Source organism: Umbelopsis ramanniana (genome assembly GCF_025399195.1).
Source record: "Umbelopsis ramanniana AG unplaced genomic scaffold K450scaffold_21, whole genome shotgun sequence".
Classification (NCBI taxonomy): domain Eukaryota; kingdom Fungi; phylum Mucoromycota; class Umbelopsidomycetes; order Umbelopsidales; family Umbelopsidaceae; genus Umbelopsis; species Umbelopsis ramanniana.
This window is the reverse complement of record NW_026252107.1, coordinates 255,223-275,200: the sequence shown is the minus strand read 5'-3', so window position 1 is coordinate 275,200 and position 19,978 is coordinate 255,223. Positions and strand designations below refer to the sequence as shown.

Sequence of the window (19,978 nt, the reverse complement as noted above, 5' to 3'; positions counted from 1 at the left end):
TCCCCTCCATGAACCAACACCATCAACGAGAACAGAAAAATAAGTAAGTGGGGAGTATAAAACAGCAAGTTGCGGATTTTTTTGTAACAATTTAAAATACTATGTGTCAAACACTATTTCTACTTTCTGTACCAAAGTTGAGTAATCTTGGTCTAAGGGATTGAAATTGAGAAATATTAGTAATTGTTTCATTAATCATATGATTCATATCATCCATCAACTCACTCTTCTCATCTTCTTTTGCAATTGCAAAACACCGTACAACAAGGCCTCAGCGGTTGGGGGGCATCCTGGGACGTAAATATCGACAGGAACAATTCGGTCACAACCTCTAACAACACTATAAGAGTAATGGTAGTAACCACCACCGTTTGCGCAACTTCCCATAGAGATAACCCAACGGGGTTCAGGCATCTAAGCAGAGCAAAAAAAAAAAAAGTGTGAGCAATGATGTAAAGTCATCTAGCTATTCAACTGTTTCAGCTTACCTGATCGTAAACCTTTCTCAAGGCAGGGGCCATCTTGTTGGTAAGGGTACCAGCGACAATCATGACATCGGACTGTCGAGGAGAGGCACGGAAAACAATACCCAAACGATCCTGATCGTATCGAGCAGCGGCGATGTGCATCATTTCTACGGCACAGCAGGCCAAACCGAAGGTCATAGGCCACATTGAACCCTGACGAGCCCAAGCGACGACCTTGTCGACATTTGAAAGGATGTATTCTGCAAGTTGTGAGAGAGAATTCAGTCATTCGGTCATCAAGAGTAACCAATGGGTGACTGTTGGTTGGTGAATTATATTTAAAAAACGGAATCTAACCTGCGCCGTTGCTAGGTTGACCGATGGCGACATCCTTAGCATCATTTTGCTTTGTAACATCAGTTGACATTTGTCTGTTTTGGAGTGACAAAGTTTGACGTGCAAGACTCTTTGGTGCAGAAGCAGCTGTACAGACAATAAATAGAAAGGCGTTAGTGATGGCGTCGAGTCAAGATGTAGGTGATGGCACAATGCATTACCCAAAGATCTTTGAGCGAGCTGCAAACCAAGCTTTGAAGCCATAATAGTTTTCAGAGTGGGGGGAAATTGGATGCAGGATACCAGCGATTCAGATTTGCTAACAAACTTCATATTTATCGCACTGCACCTTGAACATTTTGATGACGTCGACGTCTTACTTCTCAGTCACGGGTGAAATCTGGTAACCGCCACCCGCAAAAAACAGCCCATCCGATCTCGCTTGGTCGTTTGCTCACTGAGATCGCATATTCCCTCCTTTTTTGCTTTTTTTAAACATTGAGAATTTTTGAAACATAATCAGATGCAGTGGGAATCATGAAACTATCATTTGCATTAAGGCACCTTGTTTCATAGCGCTTGTACATTTTAACAATAATATATTTTTAGCTTAGCAAGCCAACGTTTTATGTCTTTCTTTGGGGTTATGGATGAAAAATTACCAAGGTCATTGCGCTCTATCGCGCCTTGGGCCCCAAATAAAGATTTCAAGAGAAAAGTGACAAATATTATGTTTATTTTTACTGCCAAGCAATCTGAAGATGTCCGCTTGATATGACAAGATATTAAGCACTTCGGGGCATCCGTGGAACCTTTTTAGGTAGAGTTTGATGGAATGGCCTGCTAGTGATAAAATTGGTAGCAAAATATGCGTCACTAGAGCGGTAGCGAAGCTTCCTCCAAAACAAATAGTTCATCCAATAAAAAAATAGATGAGTTTGATAAACAACCCCACGAAGCAGAAACTTCACTCTGTTTGCGTATATAAACCCCAACCAACTTTTTTAGTTTGAATATCTTGAACATGGCTTATTGAACCATTGTACTTTTTTTTATAACATTATACCAACATTGGATGTCAACGACGGTAGCACACTCTACTGAAAACACTCCAACCAAACCTGACCCTGTCACAACCACACACCAACTCGAGACCACTTCACCCAACCCTACCACTAAAGCCACTACCCCGTCACCGAAAACAACTACTACCACAGAAGAGGATACTACTAGGTTGTCTACCGAGACAACGCCAGATCCTACAACAGCCTCTCGCACACCTACAGATATCACGTCATCTTCCGATCCTACAACAACTACCGATTTACCGAGCCAAACCACCACACTGGCTACTACCACGACTACGTCTTCAGCTGAGTTGACGACCACCTCGGCTCCCTCTACTACACCAACCGAGGCGACGACCACGACAACCAGTGTTATACAGACAACTACGACCGAGCAATCGACAACGGCATCGCCAACAGAGACAAGTACAGTGATGAGCTCGGCGACTACGGAAAATACATCACCAATTTCAACCACCCCTAGCGAAACTCCGTCGCCACCTACAACTACAGCCTCGCCTTCTTCCACTCCACCGATCTCTTCTGACCCTCCAACCACCACCACGACTTTGGGTACCTCCGCCACAGACACTTCCAGTTCAGGCATGTCATCTCCTCCAGTAAGTTCCATAAACAAGCTTTGTCAACAAAGGCGTTTTCAAACAGAAGGCATAGCAAACATCCGCGTATTCACTTCTTTTATAAGACCAGTACTACTTCTTTAGATACGACCACTACATCGGACGTTACCACAACGCCTAGTCCTATCACGACGGATTCTGTGACCAGTCCGGTCGTGACTACGACCAGCGCTATCGAGACCACTACAACTGTATCTCCTCCTCCAACCAGCACAATGTCCACAGTGGAGACTACTACCTCGGTTATTATTACCAGCAGTAGCGAACCACCACCCACTACCACGACTAGTAGCATTATGCCTGTTCCCACGTCGAGCACGCCCATTCAAATTACGACAAGTGACCCTACCACAACATCCAGTCCACCGCCGCCCGCTAGCACACCCAACAGCAGCACAACAGATTCAGTAGGGCCGACAATCACATCAACAAGCCTAAGCATCACATCAGAAACAGCTACACAAACCACAGCATCACTGATTACCCATTTTAGTACGGAGCTTATCACTGTCACCAGTCAAATACCGGTTACACGGACTTCGACATTGGCTGATGGAGAACTGGTATTGGTAACGACGGTTATACCAACTGTGTACGTTACACCTTCGTTGGTAGCGAATTTACAAGCGGTTGACAATGGTAATAACTCAGGGCCGCCGGCGGCTTTGATTGGCGGTATCGTAGGAGCTGCAGCTGGGGCAGCGATGTTGATCACCGGGGTCCTGTTTTATCGAAAACGTCGGCAACGACAACAAAATGACGACGAGGATGCTGAAAGTGCGTATGCCGCTAGTTTTGGAGTGGAAGGGTTTCCAGGCACGGGCGAAGAAGAAGTACGCAGCGATCGTCGATCGAGTGGTTCAGATTGGCTGTCCATGCTTCGATTCCACCGCCAACAGAGACGATCTCGACAATCTGATTTCATGCGTGAGGTGTTCAGTGATTAAGCAGATCAGTACTCTGTTTGGCGTGAAGTCTATTCCATGCACCACACGCGGCTCAAAACACTGAAATTTTTTGAATACGCCACAAACGAAGCAGAAGCAAAAATGCGTAAAAAAAAAAATTATTTTTACCTAAAGTTTTTACTTTATTTTCTTCTTCTTTTTATAAAGTACACAGACTAATATAATAGTATAGTGAGCTTATATATTATGTAACATGGGGGGAAAAAAGGCATATGGTAAAAAAGCTATTTCTAACAGCAGTAATGATGCAAAATAAAGATATCACAGAAGGGTTCGGGCAAACAAGGCTCAGTCTCGCTGATCAGGCTTGTCAAAAGTTTCGGTTGGAGCTTCATCGGGAACATGGCCTCGCTCATAGGACGCATCAGACGGGCTGCGATAGTGTGATTGACCCCAGTTTTGGGAATCGCGAGCAGTGTTGTCCATATATTGAGTGTCATTCTCTTGAGATCCCGTACTGAGGCTGTGTCGATAATCTCCTCCAGCCACAAGGAACGGGTATTGCGTTCCATATTGTCCTCCCCCGTAGCCTTGGCCCACGTCGCCACCAGGCAAGTGTTGGACTGCGTTTCCATAGTTTTGTCCTACATCGCCTCCAGGCAAGTGCTGTACAGCGTTGCCATAGTTTTGACCCATATCTCCGCTTGGCAAGTGTTGTACCACGTTGCCCATAGGCGATTGGCCTTGAGGATACTGCGCATAGGCGCCAGGATTTTGACCTGTACTGTAGGGGCCGCCGGGCTGTTGCACTACATTGCTTAAAGGTGGCGGCGAACCATGGTATTGGCCATACGATCCTCCGTCGCTGCTTTCATGTTGACCGGTATTGGCTCCTCCCATGGGTCTTTGCGTAACCGGACCACCATATTGTGACATGTCTTGATCGTCATCGTAAGGTGAAAAGGTTTCGTTGAAATCTTTCTGAGCCTTGTGACGTTTGTACATGAAAACGCCTAAACCGCCTAAACAAGTAACACCGGGAATCGAATCAATACCAAATATTATGTCTCATTTAGGGACGTGAGGCTGATGGGAGTAGCTACTTACCAATAAGCAAGGCACCACCAATGCCACCAACGACTCCTCCAATGATAGCAGCGTTATTATTACTGGAGGGTGGGGCAGTATCAGAATTTAACAAGGACGGATCCGTGGGCATGATAGTGACCATGGCCGTGGATACTATGACGGTGACATCGGTTCCAGTACCGATTGCGGAAGTAAACGAAGTTAATTTTGCTGACGTGATAGGTGTATGACTAGAAGTGATCGTCGGTAGGGTTGTGGTTGTAGTGGTTTTTTCCGCAGTCGGAGTAGTTTGTGAAGAGCTATTAGGTTTGTCAAGATATTCGTCATCATTGCTTCACAGGCAAAAATTTGATTAGACTTACGTTGTGGTCGTAGTGGTTGGTTGCACAGGAGTGGTAGTGGTTTGTGGCGTGGAGGTAGATGGTACAGTCGTTGTCGGTCCAGGTACAGTTGTATCGGGTGGTGTAGTTGTTGTTGTTGTTGTAGGCGGTGGAGTAGTAACTGGCGATGTGGTAGAGGATATGACTGTAGTGGGTGGTGGAGTGGTAGTAGTGGTTGGAGGTGGAGTGGTTGTAGTTGGGGAAATTGGATCTGTCAAGAAAATAGAGTTAGAGCTTTTAAAAAAAAAATTGTACATGTGATGCTTTCGGCTAAGTCAAAAATGACATTTACCTGTAGTTGAACTAGATGATGACGGTGGATTGGTTGTGGATGATGATGCAGTAGTGGTGGATGATGATGTTGTGGTGGATGGAAGTGTTGATGCCGGTGAGGAAGGAGTCGTTGTAGTTGATGCAGGTGGTGGAGTTGTTGATGAAGGAGGATCAGGGCGAGTGGAAGTTGATGTGGTAGTCGAATCGCGTGTAGTGGTTGTTGATGTTGGACTTTAGACACTTAGTGACGACGAAAGATAAAGTTGCCTTTTATCCATGTATTTTTGCTTACCTGGCTGGTGGTGGGTTATAAACGGCATCTGCAGAAGCCCCATTTGTTGTGGGAGCACGTTTGATCAAACCCTGCTGGACATCCTCGACAGGCATGGTCAATACAGGGACTGCAAGACACAAGACAACATGTATCCAAAGCCAAGCTGGAAGACGCATGAGAGAAGGTTGAAATGAAAAGAAAAAAATCCAAAGAAGCAAAGTGAAAAAAAAGGGAGAGAGTTGATAAAAGACTTTTTATATGCTTTTATTTTGAGAGAGAGAGTGTGTTTTCTAAACAAAGCCATACTGAAGTATCTGGGATGAGTTTCTTATTATCGGGCGGAGATTTCCCGCCTGGTAAAAAAGAGGTGGCTCCAAAGTCTCAAAATGTCTAAAATTTTTGCTCAGTAGGAGCCACTTTGCCATAAATTTTCCAAACGTCCTCAGGGTCAGTCAATGCCCGCTGGAAGACAACGTATTCTCGAACGTTTTGGATTTTATGAGGGTCACCAGCAATCAGGCGGTTCTTCTTATCATACACCGCCATCGACTGAAGTCGAAAATTCAGTTAGTAAAAAAAAAAGAAAAAGCCAGGTGCATAGTGTTTGAGGTTATATTTAAACATGGCAGCAGGGGAAAAATCTCTATTTACCTGTTTGGTGTGCATCCTGACAGTGACCTGACCAACAGAAAATCCTGTTTTACTGAACCCACTGGTGCCCATACAGCGTACACAAACAATCTTTGGTGGCTCGACTTCACCGTGGTATTGCCAATCCCAAGTGACGTTGGATCGGGTTTTGAGCTGGTTCTTTAAATTCTATTTCGAGGCGAGAGGAGAGGGAATATCGCATCAGTCAGTAAAATCGGCATATTTATAATCCCTTTTCTCAAAACACTTACTGAATACATTGCATCCAAGCAAACCTCTTCCAAAAGGTTCCGATCGCCTCGTGCAAAAGCGCTGTTCATATCCTTGTAGGTTTCCTCAGCAACAGACATAAATTTGCCAGAGTTCCACTTTTCGTACAATGACTTGTATTTGATAAGACCAATTCTGCAAAAGCCACACCCAAACGAATAACCGTATGTTAGCATTTGTATCATGTCAATAGTCATACATTGAATAAGATTAAACTGATTTCAATGTTTGGATATCCTTACCCCAACATGTTTTGTACGCTGTTTCTCATATTTCTCCACTTGACAAGTCGCCATTTGTGAAAGTCACTGACTGATGGCGTCGTCTCTGGTGGAACGTAGTTTGCTAAGGTAATAGTGTGAGTGCTTCGGGAGGGAGAAGTAGGTGCTAGTTACCACTGTACATACCAATGACGCCGTAATCTCGAACAAGAATTTGTTTGCCCTCAGTGACTCTGTGTTTTGAAGCATAACCGCGAATACCCAGTGCAAAGGCAGGGTTTAAGTAGGTAGCAGTTTGAGGTTGTCGCAATGCTAATGCGGGAGCCACTCGTTGTATCGCCCGTAATGTGTTCATTATGTTGACTTTCTCCACAGGGCGGGCCTGCCGTAAATTATTTTTTGAAAACTGTCAAAAGCCACTCGCCACCCATTCATGTACTGAAAAATCCGACCGCTCGTGACTGTTACCCAACCTTCATATCGTCTACCACCACCATGTTCAAAAAGGCCGGCAAAGGCAAGGCTATACGGCGAAAGATTGAAACAGAGGACGTGGACGAGCAGCCTGAAGGTATATTTCGAAAATGTGCTTTTTTATGAACCATTACCAATAAGAAACGCCTTCTAACTCTTACATTGCCTTCGGCAATGGCACAGCAGAGATCGAGGAATCCGTTGTTAAGAGAACTTCCTTGAAGAAGAAGAAGGCCGCGTCTTCCAAAAAGTCTCTGGCACTGAGTTTTGACCAGGAGGTAAATAGCTCATGACTCTACCTTTCCATTTATGCGACTAGATCTAATACATGCAATAGGATGAAGGCGATGGCGAAGTCTTCAAAATTGAAAAAAGCAACGCGAGCAAACGGCTGGAAGGTCAAAGGGCTTTGCATGTCCCGAGGTAAGCAGGTTTCAGTGTCCATCTATGCGCTTTCAAGGCCGTCCTTTGACACGTTCCATCATGTTACAATAGCCTCGAGCCGCCAGAAGATATAAATCAAATCAATCTGACACCATCATATACCAATGAGATGCTACAACAACTTCGAAACAGTACTCCTTCAACGCCAAAGGCAATGGTGGATGCTGGTTTAGCCCAAGATGATGACGCCTTATTGGTCGCATCCAAATTTCCTTCGACCCTAGGTGCCAGCTTAAGTAGCGGATCAAGCATTCCTGACGCCAATGCCATTCATGCCGCCAAAAAGAGGAGAGAGCTTATGAGACAAGGCATAAAAATCCAAGACGACGATTTTGTTGCATTAGATGATGGGGTAAGTTAATTGAAAGCACCGCTTTTTTGGAACGCGCGATGATTAATTATTTACTGATCTTGAATAGGAACCCGAGAATCAATCCAGACTTGTGCGTGAAGAAGATGAAGATGATGATGCTGAGGATGGTAAGTTCAATTTTGATGGCTTTTCATCGTAGTTTATGCTACGGCCTTCTTATGGACGATATCGACTTAGCGTGCTAACATCTATCTATTTGCTTCACTTATACGAACATAGAATACGAAAAATATGTAGGAGACAAATTGGCGCTTGGAAAGAAAGCTCAAAAGCAGCAGGAAGCAAGTCGAAAAGCCGGTGTGCGGGAGATGATTGAAGATGCAGAAGAAGACGATTCTGAGCTGGATGAACTAGACAGATGGGAACAAGAAATGATCAAATTTGGAGGTGTTCGCGCGAAGAAGGCTGATGATTCGGAATCATCCGAGATAAACCGAAATTACCGACCTGCACCAAGTAAGTACATCGTACATAACCGTAATGTGGTCCGCACGAGTTTCTCATCAACCTTTCTTCGTTTATTCAGTCCCTGAACAAACTGCTATACCATCTTTATCGGACGTTCTCTCTCGTCTCTCTATTGTGTCGAGTAATTTAGAAGAATCGAAGCAGAACCACGACAAACAATTGACACAGACGCTGAAAGATATTGAAAACTTGAAAGCTACTCGTGAGGTTACAGAGAGTGAGTTGGAACGTACTAGCAAGCGGTACAATTATTTCCAAGAGCTCAAGGCATTTGTCAACGACCTTGCCGAATTTTTGGATGTCAAGGTAACATTGTCATCAGTGCTATCATAAGCTAAACATTGAGTATCGAACTGACTTTGTTGTGCAGTTTCCAGAGCTTGAAAAAGTGGAGAGTCAGTTTTATGGATTGATGAATCAGCGTACCAAGGCAGTGGAAGACCGAAGATGGCAAGATGATTTGGATGACGCTGAGCTATTCTCTGACGTGCCTGCTACATTCACTAGCGCAGAAGATGACGGTCAACTAGACGAGTTTGGTCGGTCTTCAAGCTCGCGTAATACAGAGGCTGCTAAACGGCGAAGGCGAGAAGAACGTACGTCTCGACACATATTACGAGAGACGTCGAATGATATCACTGGCATGTCTACTGATGACGAGTTGGATCAATCGTACGCACGGGAAGAACGGGAAGAACTTGGTAATTGACGACATTTTTTGGCAGCAGGCCCATGCGCTATAGGAATGAACTAAAATTCATGACTTTTTTTTTCTTTCAGATGAGATACAGCGAGACAAGATCAATGCCATCATAGCGGATGTCCAAGATGACTTTTCTTCCCTCCTCTCTGTCAAGAACAAGTTTGAAAGCTGGAAAACAGAATTTAATGATGATTATACAAAGGCTTACGGTGGTCTCAGCTTACCTGGTGCATTTGAGTTTTATATTCGCATTGAGCTAATAACATGGAATCCTTTCCTTGTAAGTTACTGTCAATATTATGAAAAGTCCGAAAATTCAGCCCTCGCTAATATCCATCTTCTCCACTCACTCTAGCGACCAGTTGACCTTGATACCATGAGATGGCATACCATTATATCTGAATATGGAGTTGCTAACGAGCAAGAAGATGATGCGATGGATGATCCGGATTCAACCATATTGAATAAGGTGGTTGAAAAGACAGTGTGCAAGAAAATCAAAGATATGATACCCAACTTGGACGTATTCTCTGCGGCTCAAATGAAGAGCGCAAAGCATGCTATCGAACAAGTCTCTTACTATGTGGAAGAACATGAACCGGCTTTCAAGGTGCGATAACGTCAATGTTACATCAAATGGCGGAGGTCAACTTCGGTGGCTAACAACCTTCACTACTCTTCTAGGAATTGGCGACCAGCGCCTTGGATCACTTTTCTAGAATGGTAACACAATACCTTAACCTAGTTGATGCCATCAATGTGCACGACGAACCTGATGACGCAGGCAAGAAGGCTAGAAACCGACTGTTGAAGCGAATGATCAAGGTAAGTTTATTTTCTTTTTTAATTCCTCTATATTACCCGTAGATACTGAATACCATTCACCAGTTGTACAAAAATTTGCGCCCTTGGAGAAGGCTTATCACTTTGGCTGATCCACATTCAAGTATTTTTGATGATATCCATGACAAGATGCTAGACAAACTGGTTGCCCCCTGGGATGGTGACCTCGAATTACTGTTGTGATAAGGGAAATCGCGATAACCTTTTAATGTAGATTACTAGATATAAGTGAGTCAAAAATTAGTTTAGCGATTTGCAACCAGTCAGTATCATTGTTACACTACACTCCATGTGAATGTTGGCCAGTCTTTTCATTTTTGCCCCAAAGTGTGTGCAGTCGTTAGCTCCATAGCCATTATTTTTTTTTTTACGTCGAAGCTTGAACAACAGGGTTTTACTGTCAACTTTGCTTTCTTTCTTTCTTTCTTTTCTTTTTTTCTTTCTGTCTTTTGCCGTCTTCAAGTGACTAAAATGTTTATCCGCATGCCAGCATGTGACAAAATTGCATATCAGAAATAGCCCGTCTGAGTTTCCAGTGTCGTGTGCACAATCATCTTTGCGTCAAAGCATGATTACAACATGACAGACTCTCCAAATGCCAAACACTCTCTTGAATCCAGTCGCCAATGTAGAATATGTTTATCAGAGGATGATGACAAGGAATTATTGATATCACCTTGTAGCTGTAAAGGATCGATGTAAGCTTTTTCATCTGAAATCTCCCTTATGCCGCCGCTGAACACCGTCGTCTAAAAAGTTGACCTCCGCCACCTTTTTCTATACAAAGTAAATATGTTCACCCTAGTTGCCTAACATCGTGGCGAAAGGCTTTGGTTCGACATGGCCGTGGTCGAGACGCCGATCGTTGCACGTTGTGCAAACGTCAACTCAACATACGAGCAAGAGGATGGGTATCCTTCCTCGCCAACCATAAATGTAAGCGAAACCTATCCTATTAGGTTTGAGTGGACTCAAGTCATCATAAAACTCATTGCTTCCATGTTCGGCAGTTACGCCAGTGGTTATGACAGCATTGGTTCTCTTCTTGATATTGATTCCAGCAGGGTATATCATGAAAGCCCTCGTGGTGATGTCAATTCGGTTCACGGACAGATACGACAGTTCAACCAACATGCTGTGGGACAAACCCATCGACATCAATGCCGCGGACGTCATGTCGCCCAAATCCTATCCTCTGTATGCACCGTTTCCAGTATGCAGCCCTTCATCGATTGAGGTAACATCACACGCGTTGTTCAGCAGCCCAATTGTCTATTGGATGCTCTTTCCTTTCTCCGACGACCGATGTTGGCATTTCATCTTGTGCAAGCTGCAGCATTTCCACCTTGGATTTTTCTTATTAGGCAGCGTTAATAATGTGTGGTTTACATACAAGATCCTAGGCGACATGTTCGATATCATTTTAGGCGATACAGCGGAAGAAGGCGGTGTACGATTGACTCGTGGCGCGCAACTGATCAAGACTGGACTCCTCATTTATACTAGTATGCTAGTGTGCATCTTTTGGATTCATTTTAATTTATTTGCCTTTCGTGCTGAAGCAACCGAAATGGGAACAGCGGCTTTTCGACTGAAAAACTTTTTAGCCGAATTACCACTCTGGGGCCTTCGATGGATTACATTGAGTGTGGCGGTTGGCGAGTTCGCGGTTCGCAGCCTTTATCAGTGGCTAGGCAAAGCTTTATACCGCGTCGAAGATGATGAAATTCTTTCCATAGACGAAGACCAAATCTCTGCCACTCCATTTCGGTGGCGGAGGCAGCCATAACACGTCGATGAGGCTTATGCGTCGTTCGTATATCAAAACGTTTGTTGTCCGGCATCCCAAATAAAACCATAATTGCAAACTTTTTTTTTTCTGTATTTGCCTTTTCAAGTGACAGTGATTGACGCTCCGTTGACCGAAACAACGCGCTCGACAGGAAAGAATACCGTCATCAAACCCTCCTTAGATTCCTTTCTGAAATGAAAGAAGGCCGGCCATATTTATCTTTTATTGTACACCCGACATCACTAATTTAGCTAATTGCATGCATGTTTCGCCCATGAACGCATTTTTCCAGTCTGAGAGAGAAGCAACAACGCCACAGCTTGTGATGTGTGGTGGGTTTTTTCCCGGGTGAAGTGATTATCTGATTGCAGGAAACGTTGCGGACACTCCTTTCCCTCCCCCCGTGCATTCTAAGGTTTTGATGAAAACTCACCCCCCTAGACAGGCGGCCTTTCTATTTATTTTTTCTTCTGAGACGTGCGAACCAGAGCACAGACTCAACCATTCACTGCCCGCCCCGCGCAGTAGCATATTAGTAAGACCACCAATGGCGTTATGTCCGCAAGTAGCGTTGAGAAACTACTGTTTTTATTTTATACAGGGAGTGGATTACAATTTAGGTGTTTAAGGAAATGTACAATGGAGAATAGCTGAAGGGGAGATAGTTCCCATTGGCCAGCGAGGATTTTCTAGAAAATGTGGGTCAGGTTAGGTATCTCGGGTTATTTTTTCTTAGTGACTATATCTGGGAGTATTATTTTTTCTTTTTCTTTGTGAAGGAGACTTGTCGTGCAATGCTAGGGTAGATGGGGATGGTGAGATTTAAAAAGGTCGTGGAGATCCTTGAAAGTTTGTATGTTGGTTTGAATAGACAGCCCTGTATGGTATACGCGCATCTGCCAGGGTGAAGCAGATTTTGCAGAAACAAATAAACGAGAACGCTCTGATGGAGAAGGCGAAGAAGGTGACGACGGTAACGAGTCTGGTCTAGGTGAGGTAGGAGAGGATGGCTGGGAGGAGGTGGGTTTGATGCGATTGACTCGATTGATGATCAGATATTGGTAAAATTTTCGAGTGTTCGGTGATAGTTCCACGTCCTCTTGATCCACTAGTTCCGTCTCCAACTCATCCATAAGGCTGGTTTCGCTACTTGAAGTGCTACTACTCACCATGCTGGCCGAATCGTCTTGTGACTGGCCAAACAAATCCTGGATCGTGCACTCAAATTGCTCTAGTTCGTTGCCCAATGCATTGATGCTATCGGCCAATCCTCGCTGGTATTGCTCATAGGTCAGATACAAGCATTTAGCGCCAAAGTCGAGACAGCGAGCGCAGGAAGGGGTCCCATTGTCGCATTTTTTCTTGAGCTCGCGACATCGCATGCCTTGAGCAAATAAATAGACAAAAACATCAGCTGCCTCGGACCCCATCCATCATTTCGCATCGATGGCCTCCAACTTACATGCTGTAAGATTCCTTGTCCTTCTTACATTGGGATTCCGCTGCGCTGAGCTGTTGGTCATACACCACAATTTGATCAATCAATTGATATCGTTGTAGTGAAGGCAGCTGGAATCGAGCACAGTCAAGAGGAAGGAAAGAAAAAAAAAGAAGAAAAGGAAATGTACAGAGTTATCGATCAGGCCATCCTATATACTTATTGCCACCTGCTTGCTGTAATACTGTAAAAAAAAAAAATTACAGCGGAGTTGCTCACTCGATACCCACAACCATCGAACGAGGCTGGCAGAAAAGTTTTCAACCTGCATGTTCGTTCTCACTTTTTTTTTTTGTAACTCATATGAAAATTTCTGAACCTTGTGTCAAATATGGTAGTTTATTCATGGTTATGGTAATTCAATATCAATGGGCTAAAGGACTAAAAATAATGGCTATTAAATTACGGGGGACACCATGTTGATGTAAAGAGCTGCGTTAGAGAACCAACCCTAAAAATAATCGTAAGAAAGCAAGCAAGCAGATCCTGATTCTGTGTCATCTAAACTAAAAGACCAATATAACGGATTTGTACAATACAAATATGGGGGATTACATAGCCAATGCAGTCAATGTGTAATGAAAACAAAAAAATATAGTCTGATTCTTTTTCTTTTCATGCTTCTTCTCGTTTCCATTCAACCTCCTGCTATACTACCGTCATACACCATCAATGCGTATGGTAGGGTGGTTGGTCGGTAGCACGGCCAGAACCCACTACTTTTTTTTACATTTGTCAGTACCTGGGATTCGGGGATCAAAATACACCGTCTAGGGGAGGGGGGTGTGACAAATAAAATATCCCAAGGAAGTACCTCTATTCTTACCATCTATTTTGAAACATCAACTCAGCTCAGCTTTGACCTAGGGACGGGTGGGTAATTCTCATGCCATGTGTCGGAGCGCACCTGTCAAACTCATCACACGAAGCTGAAGAAGTTCCTAAAACTTGAACTCCGTTTATAACTTCTCATTTACAAAGAGGACGGGGGGAGAGACCTAAATGTGAAAAGCGCGGAGAACGTTTACGGACCCAGCCTTCGAGCATCTGATTACCGAAAGTAGTCTTTTAATATGACATGAGGGAAGATTGAAAACAGGCCAAAAATATGGAGCCTCTGAAATACAGGTTCGAATAATTTCCCAGTAGTAGAAAAGAGTAGGCAAGGAACGCTGATTTTACATGACAAGGGGGATAGAGTGGCCCCATTAAAACAACAATTTATACGAGAAAGCCCTAATCCGTACCGAAATATCTATAAACATCCAAGTTTCATGTTATTACCCATCCGCAATTTGATTCCGCACCCTTTAGGTGCTTTCATTAAACTCCCAGTGTTTTTAGCATGATTTTACCTGCAGCCAAAATCTCCCACGCCTGGGACAATATATTTGTTATCGTCCAGTCCACCATCGATCTCGCCAGTAATGATCTTAATTTGAGGGTATCGCTTGACAAAGGCATCAATACCTTCTGGAGCAGAAATCAAGTTGAGGAAAATGATACGGTCCTCGCGAACATTGTTATCAAGAAGAACTTGTACTGCCTGCATGGCTGATCCTCCCGTTGCTGAGAACCAGCCCGATCAAACATGCATTAGAATTCCACTGAAGAAAATCTTTTTTCTTTTTCCTTTTTTTTTTTTTTTTTTCTAAAAAAAAAAAAGGGCATCGGTCACGCAAGCCACCTACCAAGCATAGGGTCCAGCAACAGGACGTAGCGGCTTTCAATGTCCTTTGGTAACTTTGCGTAATACAACTGATCGAACCAGAAAATAACCACAGTGAGAACATGACACGCTATTGGTAACATCACTCCCACCGCCCATGGTATACATTACCTTGGGCTGGTGCGTCTCTTCGTCTCGCTGAATCAAGATTTTGCCAATACGGACACTACGGCAACAATCTCGTAAACCTTGCTCCATCGCTTCTCCAGCACGCATGATTGACACTCCACAAATACGACCTTTGAAATCAATACCATTGTAGTCGGCCCCGGTAGGAGTTTTGACGGTTTTGTCCACAACTGGTAAATGGTTCAAACCTACGCCGCGAGAGTAAAATTAGTATCACGCACGTGAGGCATCTCATACGCCCAAACAGAGGAAATGGTCAAAAAAAAATAATTGGAGCACGGTGTTGGAGGTAAGGCGAAAAAAACCCCGGCACACGTTATCCATTGATGACATGATCCGCAAAACACGTCCACGAATTTTCCGGATGGTTACCTTCTTCTACCAACAAGCGAATGATCCTATCAGCATAAAAGATAAAATCGGCTCGTGAGGTGTCTTTCGCTCTGATAATGGTCATCAGAGCTTTGAGCTGGGAGTTCTGCTCGAGTAGTTGGCATTGGGATGGGAGGCTATAGTCAACCATTATGTAATGTAGATTCAAGAGGAACGGTGCGTGCGATATGAGGCAAACCCAAGTGGTATCAGCTCAGCCAATGTGATCAAAGTTTTTCGCCTGCTGACTTTGAAATCGCGCTTGGAGCAGTCACTGGCGTTTTGACACTGGGCCATGGCTGAAAGAAAAAACAACCCTTCTTCACAAAGCGTCGATGCTACCGTACATTCGGGTTTTTGAAAGTATACACACATTTAAATTTATGTATTTGTGAATATAATACGAGGCTGTCATGTACACCTTTGCTCTAAAGTGGGGGTGAATTGGGCGGACGGACTTTTTCCCAACTCACAAGGGGGGGAAGGTTTGTAAGCACTGCACTTCCTTCCACCACTGAATCCTTCACCTCTCTGATGCCGCTGCCGCTGCAGCTGCCAGTTCCCACAGTTGCGTGGAGGTACTATTCGGTGGTCTGGAATAAGACCTGACATTTCGTGAATATCGGTTACTCTCATGAAGCGATGGCATTGACGTCACCGATTTGAGGGTATGCTCAGGAGAAGTTGTTTGGAAAATGCTACGTGGCGAACCTCGTGGATATTGACCATGCATAAGGTCATCTTCTGAAGTTTTATGATTCGAGTCGGCTGTATAATGTATGAACTTTGATATGGACTGCCGATTTTCCCAAAGCTCGCCGTTTCTCGGTATTAGAGGTACGAAATCAAATGTTTTTGGTTCTTCGTTGTTGAGAGCATTCTTTATCACTGTACTGAATGTGGCGGTGGGAAGAGTCCTTTGAGACACTAGCAGCTGTGGAGTAGCGCTGGTGGTATTGACAGTGGTGGCAATGTTTTTTCGATCATCAGGACTGTGCGTTCGCTGCGGCGTTGGTGGCTGATCAAGACTGCTATCAATAGCTTCATACGACCGTTTTCCTTCCGGCCGTGTAGCCTTTTGCCTTAAAGTGTGACATTGCTTTTCGATTTCCCATACCGACCGAGCCAATTCGCTATCCGGTCGAAAACTCACCAATTTCAGAAGATCCAAACATTTGATTAACCATTGATCTCCGTCCACAGTCCGAATGCCGTTTTCATGCTGTTGTAACTTGTCCAACTGTGACTTGGCTAACCATACTAAAGCATGGTGCAGTAGCTTATGGGTGTTCATAAGGTGGCGCTGTCTAGGGTCCGCAAAGCTGTCGCCAATGGCTAATATTGCTTGAATAGTCGAGATCGGAATATTACCTAGACCTGCCGATGGTGGAGATGGCGTTCGAGTTGGTGGTGATGCCACTGCATCACTTATATTCAACGCTCCAAAAATTGTGCTTGCCGATAAAGAGGTGGCCGGCGATGGTTTTCTTGCCTCCAAAACATGGTGAGGCTTATGCAGTGCTAACACACTAATGTGAAATAATAAATGCATTGTTCGTACCGGAATGGGAACTTGTGATATATCATTTGATGATAATAATAGAGATTTCGGCAGAGCTCGCAACCAATGATGAAGTGCGCGGTCAATGTTCGATAACTGCCAAGGGTTGTGACTGTGCCGCATAATTCTTCCCAACATTCTGGCCAATTTTACATACTCTACAAACAACTGCATATCCGGTGGCGAATCTTCGGCAGACGCATCACTCAAGTCGACGAAAATATTCTCTTCTTCTATGGACATGGCTCGACCATATAATAGATTAGCCATTCGATCATGAGTGAAAACCGTCCAAAACAAACAACGTTGTCGGAAAGAGGTGGAGCTGTTTTCGGTAGGAGTCATGTGCAAAGACAAACGCATCGCCATATCATTCAAGCGCGTGACATACGAACAAGTTTTGTCAATCTGGCGTGTATCGCCTCGACCATAGTGTAATACAAGTAAGCACAAGGTGGCGACTACCGTGGGGTGAGTAACGGATTCGTGACGGTCCAACAACTTTGTAGCACACTCAAAAAAGTAGCCACCTGCCGTTATAGGATCCATTTGTGAGCCTGGCATTTCCGATGTGCCGACGGTAGGTACAAGGACAGAGCTTGGTGCCACCTCAGCCGCACAGGACAGGACCGCATAGGTCTGCATAAAATCAAGACACATATCGATATTCGTTTCATCCAAGGTCGTAGGCAATGCCAGGGTAGATTGAGAAAACTGGTATCGGTCCAGAACGGGGCACAATGGATGAACCAAGTCAAAATAGATTCCATATAGGTATTCTTGAACCGACAAGTGAGGTAGCTGAAAGCGGTCTTCTGTAGCTGAATCTGGAATTGGAGCTTCGTACGACAATGGTCTAGAGATGTGCGACCGAGATGAAGCGTCTGTCTGTGAATCAGAACAGCCTTTGTCAAGCTCAGATATAGATGGCAGTCGTGGTGGCTGCTGCTGCTGACTTGAACCACTCCCTTCCATATCATAATCGACGCTGGCTTGCACTGGACTGGATCGATCCATGGGTGTTGTTGTTACTTGGTTGGAATCCCAATTTGCCGCGTGTTGAGAATAGGTTTTCAAAAGATTGGGTCGTAAACTGGACGTCTCCTTTTGCAAAAACTGTATTAACGCATCCTTGTCTACATCTGCAACTCCTTGGCCTCCTTTCAAAAGTGTATTTAACATGACTTCAATGGATCTTAAGCGATCTTCAATAGCTTCCACAGCTGCTTTGGATGAAGACGATGTTGAGCTGCGTTTGTCTTCGTTACTGCCAGAAAGCGGTGTTGGGTATTCGCATGGTACATTGGCTTTCTCACAACTTCGGCACGGTTTCTCACTGTTGCATTTTGTTTTCTTACGACGACACTCGCTACATGCACTCAGTGCCTTGAGTCTCTTTCTGGTAGGCGTAGCATCTGGGATCATGACGGAAAGTGGGACGAGAAGAAAAAGAGAGGAAAAGAAAGGAAAAAGGAAAAAGGAAAAAGAGAGGCTTGACGGAGTGAAAAGGAAATGAAAAGCTTCAAGCGAAGCACCCAGCAAACATACTAGATCCCATTTCGTAGACTCCACCGGTGCCATTCCCGAGGCCAAAATCGCTTCCAAAATATTTGGTCGGGTTTTCCTTTGCCGGAACGCTACCTTCCGTTCCCCCCGAGTCATCCATTCCTCATCTGGTTTTCCAGTACCTTTTGAGGGTATCCGCATCTAACGTGACGATGTCACCCGTGTTTCTTTTATTTGGCCCTCCCCCGGCTCCACACTGAAATTGCCCAGTATGTCTGAACAAAACATAACCAAAGATTGTAAGTACACGCCTTTTCTTCCTCCAAACATCTGCTTTTGTAACCGACCTTGCCGTTTTAGCAACGGATTGGGAAAAGAGGTGGCAAGAGAAAGACACCCCCTGGGACCATGGTGAAAGCAGCCAAGCTCTTGTTCAATTATTGAAAGAACAGGCCCAGTCAATCCCCACCAAAGGCAATGTTTTAGTACCAGGATGCGGTCAAGGTTATGATTGTTATTTATTGGCTAGTCCAGAACGCAAAGTCTATGGTTTGGACCTTTCTGAAACTTGCATTGCCAAATGTCAAAAGGTGAAGGATCGCTTGTGTGAAAGGATGTGAAATGGCGCTGCATGGCAAATTGACCCACAAATCTCTCCTGTCATACACTATGTCTCAAACGATTACTCTATCTTACCCAGTCGCAACAAGAAAAAAATGTGCCTGGCACCATGGTGACTTTCTTGTGTGATGATTTTTTTACGTTTGATGTGCCTGCAGAGAAATTCAGTCTTATTTTCGATTACACGTAAGTATATTATTTATTGTTGTATTTCTTGCTTTTCTTTAGGTTGACCCCCCCCCCCACGGTTTCACCTCATTCAGCTTCTTCTGTGCCCTTCCACCCTCGCTTCGCACGCAATGGGGTCAAAGAATGGCGGATCTAATTCCCAGCGGAGGCACTTTGATATGCCTCCTTTATCCTATAGACGGTCATGAAGGCGGTCCTCCATTTGCCGTCACTGTAGAAGCGTAAGTAGTGAATGGGAAGAAGGATTGTGGAAAAAAAAACTTGGTAACAGTGTCTCAACTCGGATTCGTCCCATGATGCTCGCGTTGTAGATACAAAGCCGCCTTGGAACCTTCTTTTGAAAATATTTACCTGGCTGACTGCAAGGGTCATCAAACTCGCGCTGGCAAGGAAAAAATTAGTATTTGGAAACGGCAATAGGATTTCCCAATGTCATTTCGCTCGCTCAAAAGAATAGCTCGATGGCCAGATGTCGTTTCCATTATTTGATGCTTGAGCAATAAACTAGCCTTTATGTCAGTTGCCAAACGGGACATATCTCCGGAGTACAAGTGTACCACATTAAATTTTAGTTTCCTTGATATTTGTATTGCCTGCCATGCGGGTTGAGATTGAGGGGAAGGGATGCTGCTCTTTTCCACGTATGAAAAGAGAGCATTGCACATCTCGATCGAAAAAGTACATTTGTTTACCCACCAC

General features: G+C 44.4%; 11 protein-coding genes across 11 annotated transcripts; 4 read left to right on the top strand and 7 right to left on the bottom strand.

Moving 5' to 3' along the window:
• Positions 1-44: 44 nt before the first annotated feature.
• K450DRAFT_237416 (uncharacterized protein) lies at positions 45-1,251 on the bottom strand. The gene is made up of 5 exons (XM_051588421.1): positions 1,025-1,251; positions 825-950; positions 489-727; positions 226-414; positions 45-152 (listed from the first exon to the last, which is right to left on the bottom strand). The coding sequence occupies exons 1-5, from the start codon at positions 1,134-1,136 to the stop codon at positions 120-122; spliced, it is 699 nt and encodes a 232-aa protein (XP_051445518.1). The 5' UTR covers positions 1,137-1,251; the 3' UTR covers positions 45-119.
• A 485-nt stretch (positions 1,252-1,736) lies between these two features.
• Positions 1,737-3,613, top strand: K450DRAFT_237411 (uncharacterized protein). The gene is made up of 2 exons (XM_051588420.1): positions 1,737-2,490; positions 2,577-3,613. The coding sequence occupies exons 1-2, from the start codon at positions 1,879-1,881 to the stop codon at positions 3,456-3,458; spliced, it is 1,494 nt and encodes a 497-aa protein (XP_051445517.1). The 5' UTR covers positions 1,737-1,878; the 3' UTR covers positions 3,459-3,613.
• K450DRAFT_237406 (uncharacterized protein) lies at positions 3,613-5,663 on the bottom strand. Its single transcript, XM_051588419.1, has 5 exons — positions 5,454-5,663; positions 5,181-5,392; positions 4,871-5,099; positions 4,527-4,738; positions 3,613-4,441 (listed from the first exon to the last, which is right to left on the bottom strand). The coding sequence occupies exons 1-5, from the start codon at positions 5,609-5,611 to the stop codon at positions 3,768-3,770; spliced, it is 1,485 nt and encodes a 494-aa protein (XP_051445516.1). The 5' UTR covers positions 5,612-5,663; the 3' UTR covers positions 3,613-3,767.
• Position 5,664: 1 nt separating this feature from the next.
• K450DRAFT_237394 (uncharacterized protein) lies at positions 5,665-7,148 on the bottom strand. The gene is made up of 5 exons (XM_051588418.1): positions 6,764-7,148; positions 6,599-6,701; positions 6,338-6,491; positions 6,087-6,254; positions 5,665-5,984 (listed from the first exon to the last, which is right to left on the bottom strand). The coding sequence occupies exons 1-5, from the start codon at positions 6,930-6,932 to the stop codon at positions 5,826-5,828; spliced, it is 753 nt and encodes a 250-aa protein (XP_051445515.1). The 5' UTR covers positions 6,933-7,148; the 3' UTR covers positions 5,665-5,825.
• Positions 6,950-10,486, top strand: K450DRAFT_237388 (uncharacterized protein). Its single transcript, XM_051588417.1, has 12 exons — positions 6,950-7,148; positions 7,238-7,329; positions 7,389-7,474; positions 7,547-7,847; positions 7,915-7,975; positions 8,088-8,324; positions 8,395-8,642; positions 8,707-9,037; positions 9,117-9,319; positions 9,395-9,649; positions 9,724-9,864; positions 9,928-10,486. Exons 1-12 carry the CDS (start codon positions 7,073-7,075, stop codon positions 10,063-10,065), a joined length of 2,169 nt encoding a protein of 722 aa, XP_051445514.1. The 5' UTR covers positions 6,950-7,072; the 3' UTR covers positions 10,066-10,486.
• On the bottom strand, positions 10,140-10,878 carry K450DRAFT_237387 (uncharacterized protein). Its single transcript, XM_051588416.1, has one exon. It carries the CDS (start codon positions 10,592-10,594, stop codon positions 10,433-10,435), a length of 162 nt encoding a protein of 53 aa, XP_051445513.1. The 5' UTR covers positions 10,595-10,878; the 3' UTR covers positions 10,140-10,432.
• K450DRAFT_237385 (uncharacterized protein) lies at positions 10,450-11,838 on the top strand. The gene is made up of 2 exons (XM_051588415.1): positions 10,450-10,818; positions 10,893-11,838. Exon 2 carries the CDS (start codon positions 10,907-10,909, stop codon positions 11,669-11,671), a length of 765 nt encoding a protein of 254 aa, XP_051445512.1. The 5' UTR covers positions 10,450-10,818; positions 10,893-10,906; the 3' UTR covers positions 11,672-11,838.
• Positions 11,839-12,224: 386 nt separating this feature from the next.
• K450DRAFT_237383 (uncharacterized protein) lies at positions 12,225-13,275 on the bottom strand. Its single transcript, XM_051588414.1, has one exon. The coding sequence runs from the start codon at positions 13,102-13,104 to the stop codon at positions 12,472-12,474; it is 633 nt and encodes a 210-aa protein (XP_051445511.1). The 5' UTR covers positions 13,105-13,275; the 3' UTR covers positions 12,225-12,471.
• An 883-nt stretch (positions 13,276-14,158) lies between these two features.
• K450DRAFT_237376 (uncharacterized protein) lies at positions 14,159-15,739 on the bottom strand. The gene is made up of 5 exons (XM_051588413.1): positions 15,403-15,739; positions 15,013-15,218; positions 14,864-14,930; positions 14,528-14,741; positions 14,159-14,427 (listed from the first exon to the last, which is right to left on the bottom strand). The coding sequence occupies exons 1-5, from the start codon at positions 15,551-15,553 to the stop codon at positions 14,409-14,411; spliced, it is 657 nt and encodes a 218-aa protein (XP_051445510.1). The 5' UTR covers positions 15,554-15,739; the 3' UTR covers positions 14,159-14,408.
• Positions 15,740-19,046, bottom strand: K450DRAFT_237372 (uncharacterized protein). The gene is made up of 2 exons (XM_051588412.1): positions 18,817-19,046; positions 15,740-18,744 (listed from the first exon to the last, which is right to left on the bottom strand). Exon 2 carries the CDS (start codon positions 18,668-18,670, stop codon positions 15,926-15,928), a length of 2,745 nt encoding a protein of 914 aa, XP_051445509.1. The 5' UTR covers positions 18,671-18,744; positions 18,817-19,046; the 3' UTR covers positions 15,740-15,925.
• A 121-nt stretch (positions 19,047-19,167) lies between these two features.
• On the top strand, positions 19,168-19,862 carry K450DRAFT_237366 (uncharacterized protein). Its single transcript, XM_051588411.1, has 3 exons — positions 19,168-19,276; positions 19,354-19,500; positions 19,591-19,862. Exons 1-3 carry the CDS (start codon positions 19,200-19,202, stop codon positions 19,697-19,699), a joined length of 333 nt encoding a protein of 110 aa, XP_051445508.1. The 5' UTR covers positions 19,168-19,199; the 3' UTR covers positions 19,700-19,862.
• The last annotated feature ends 116 nt before the right edge of the window (positions 19,863-19,978 follow it).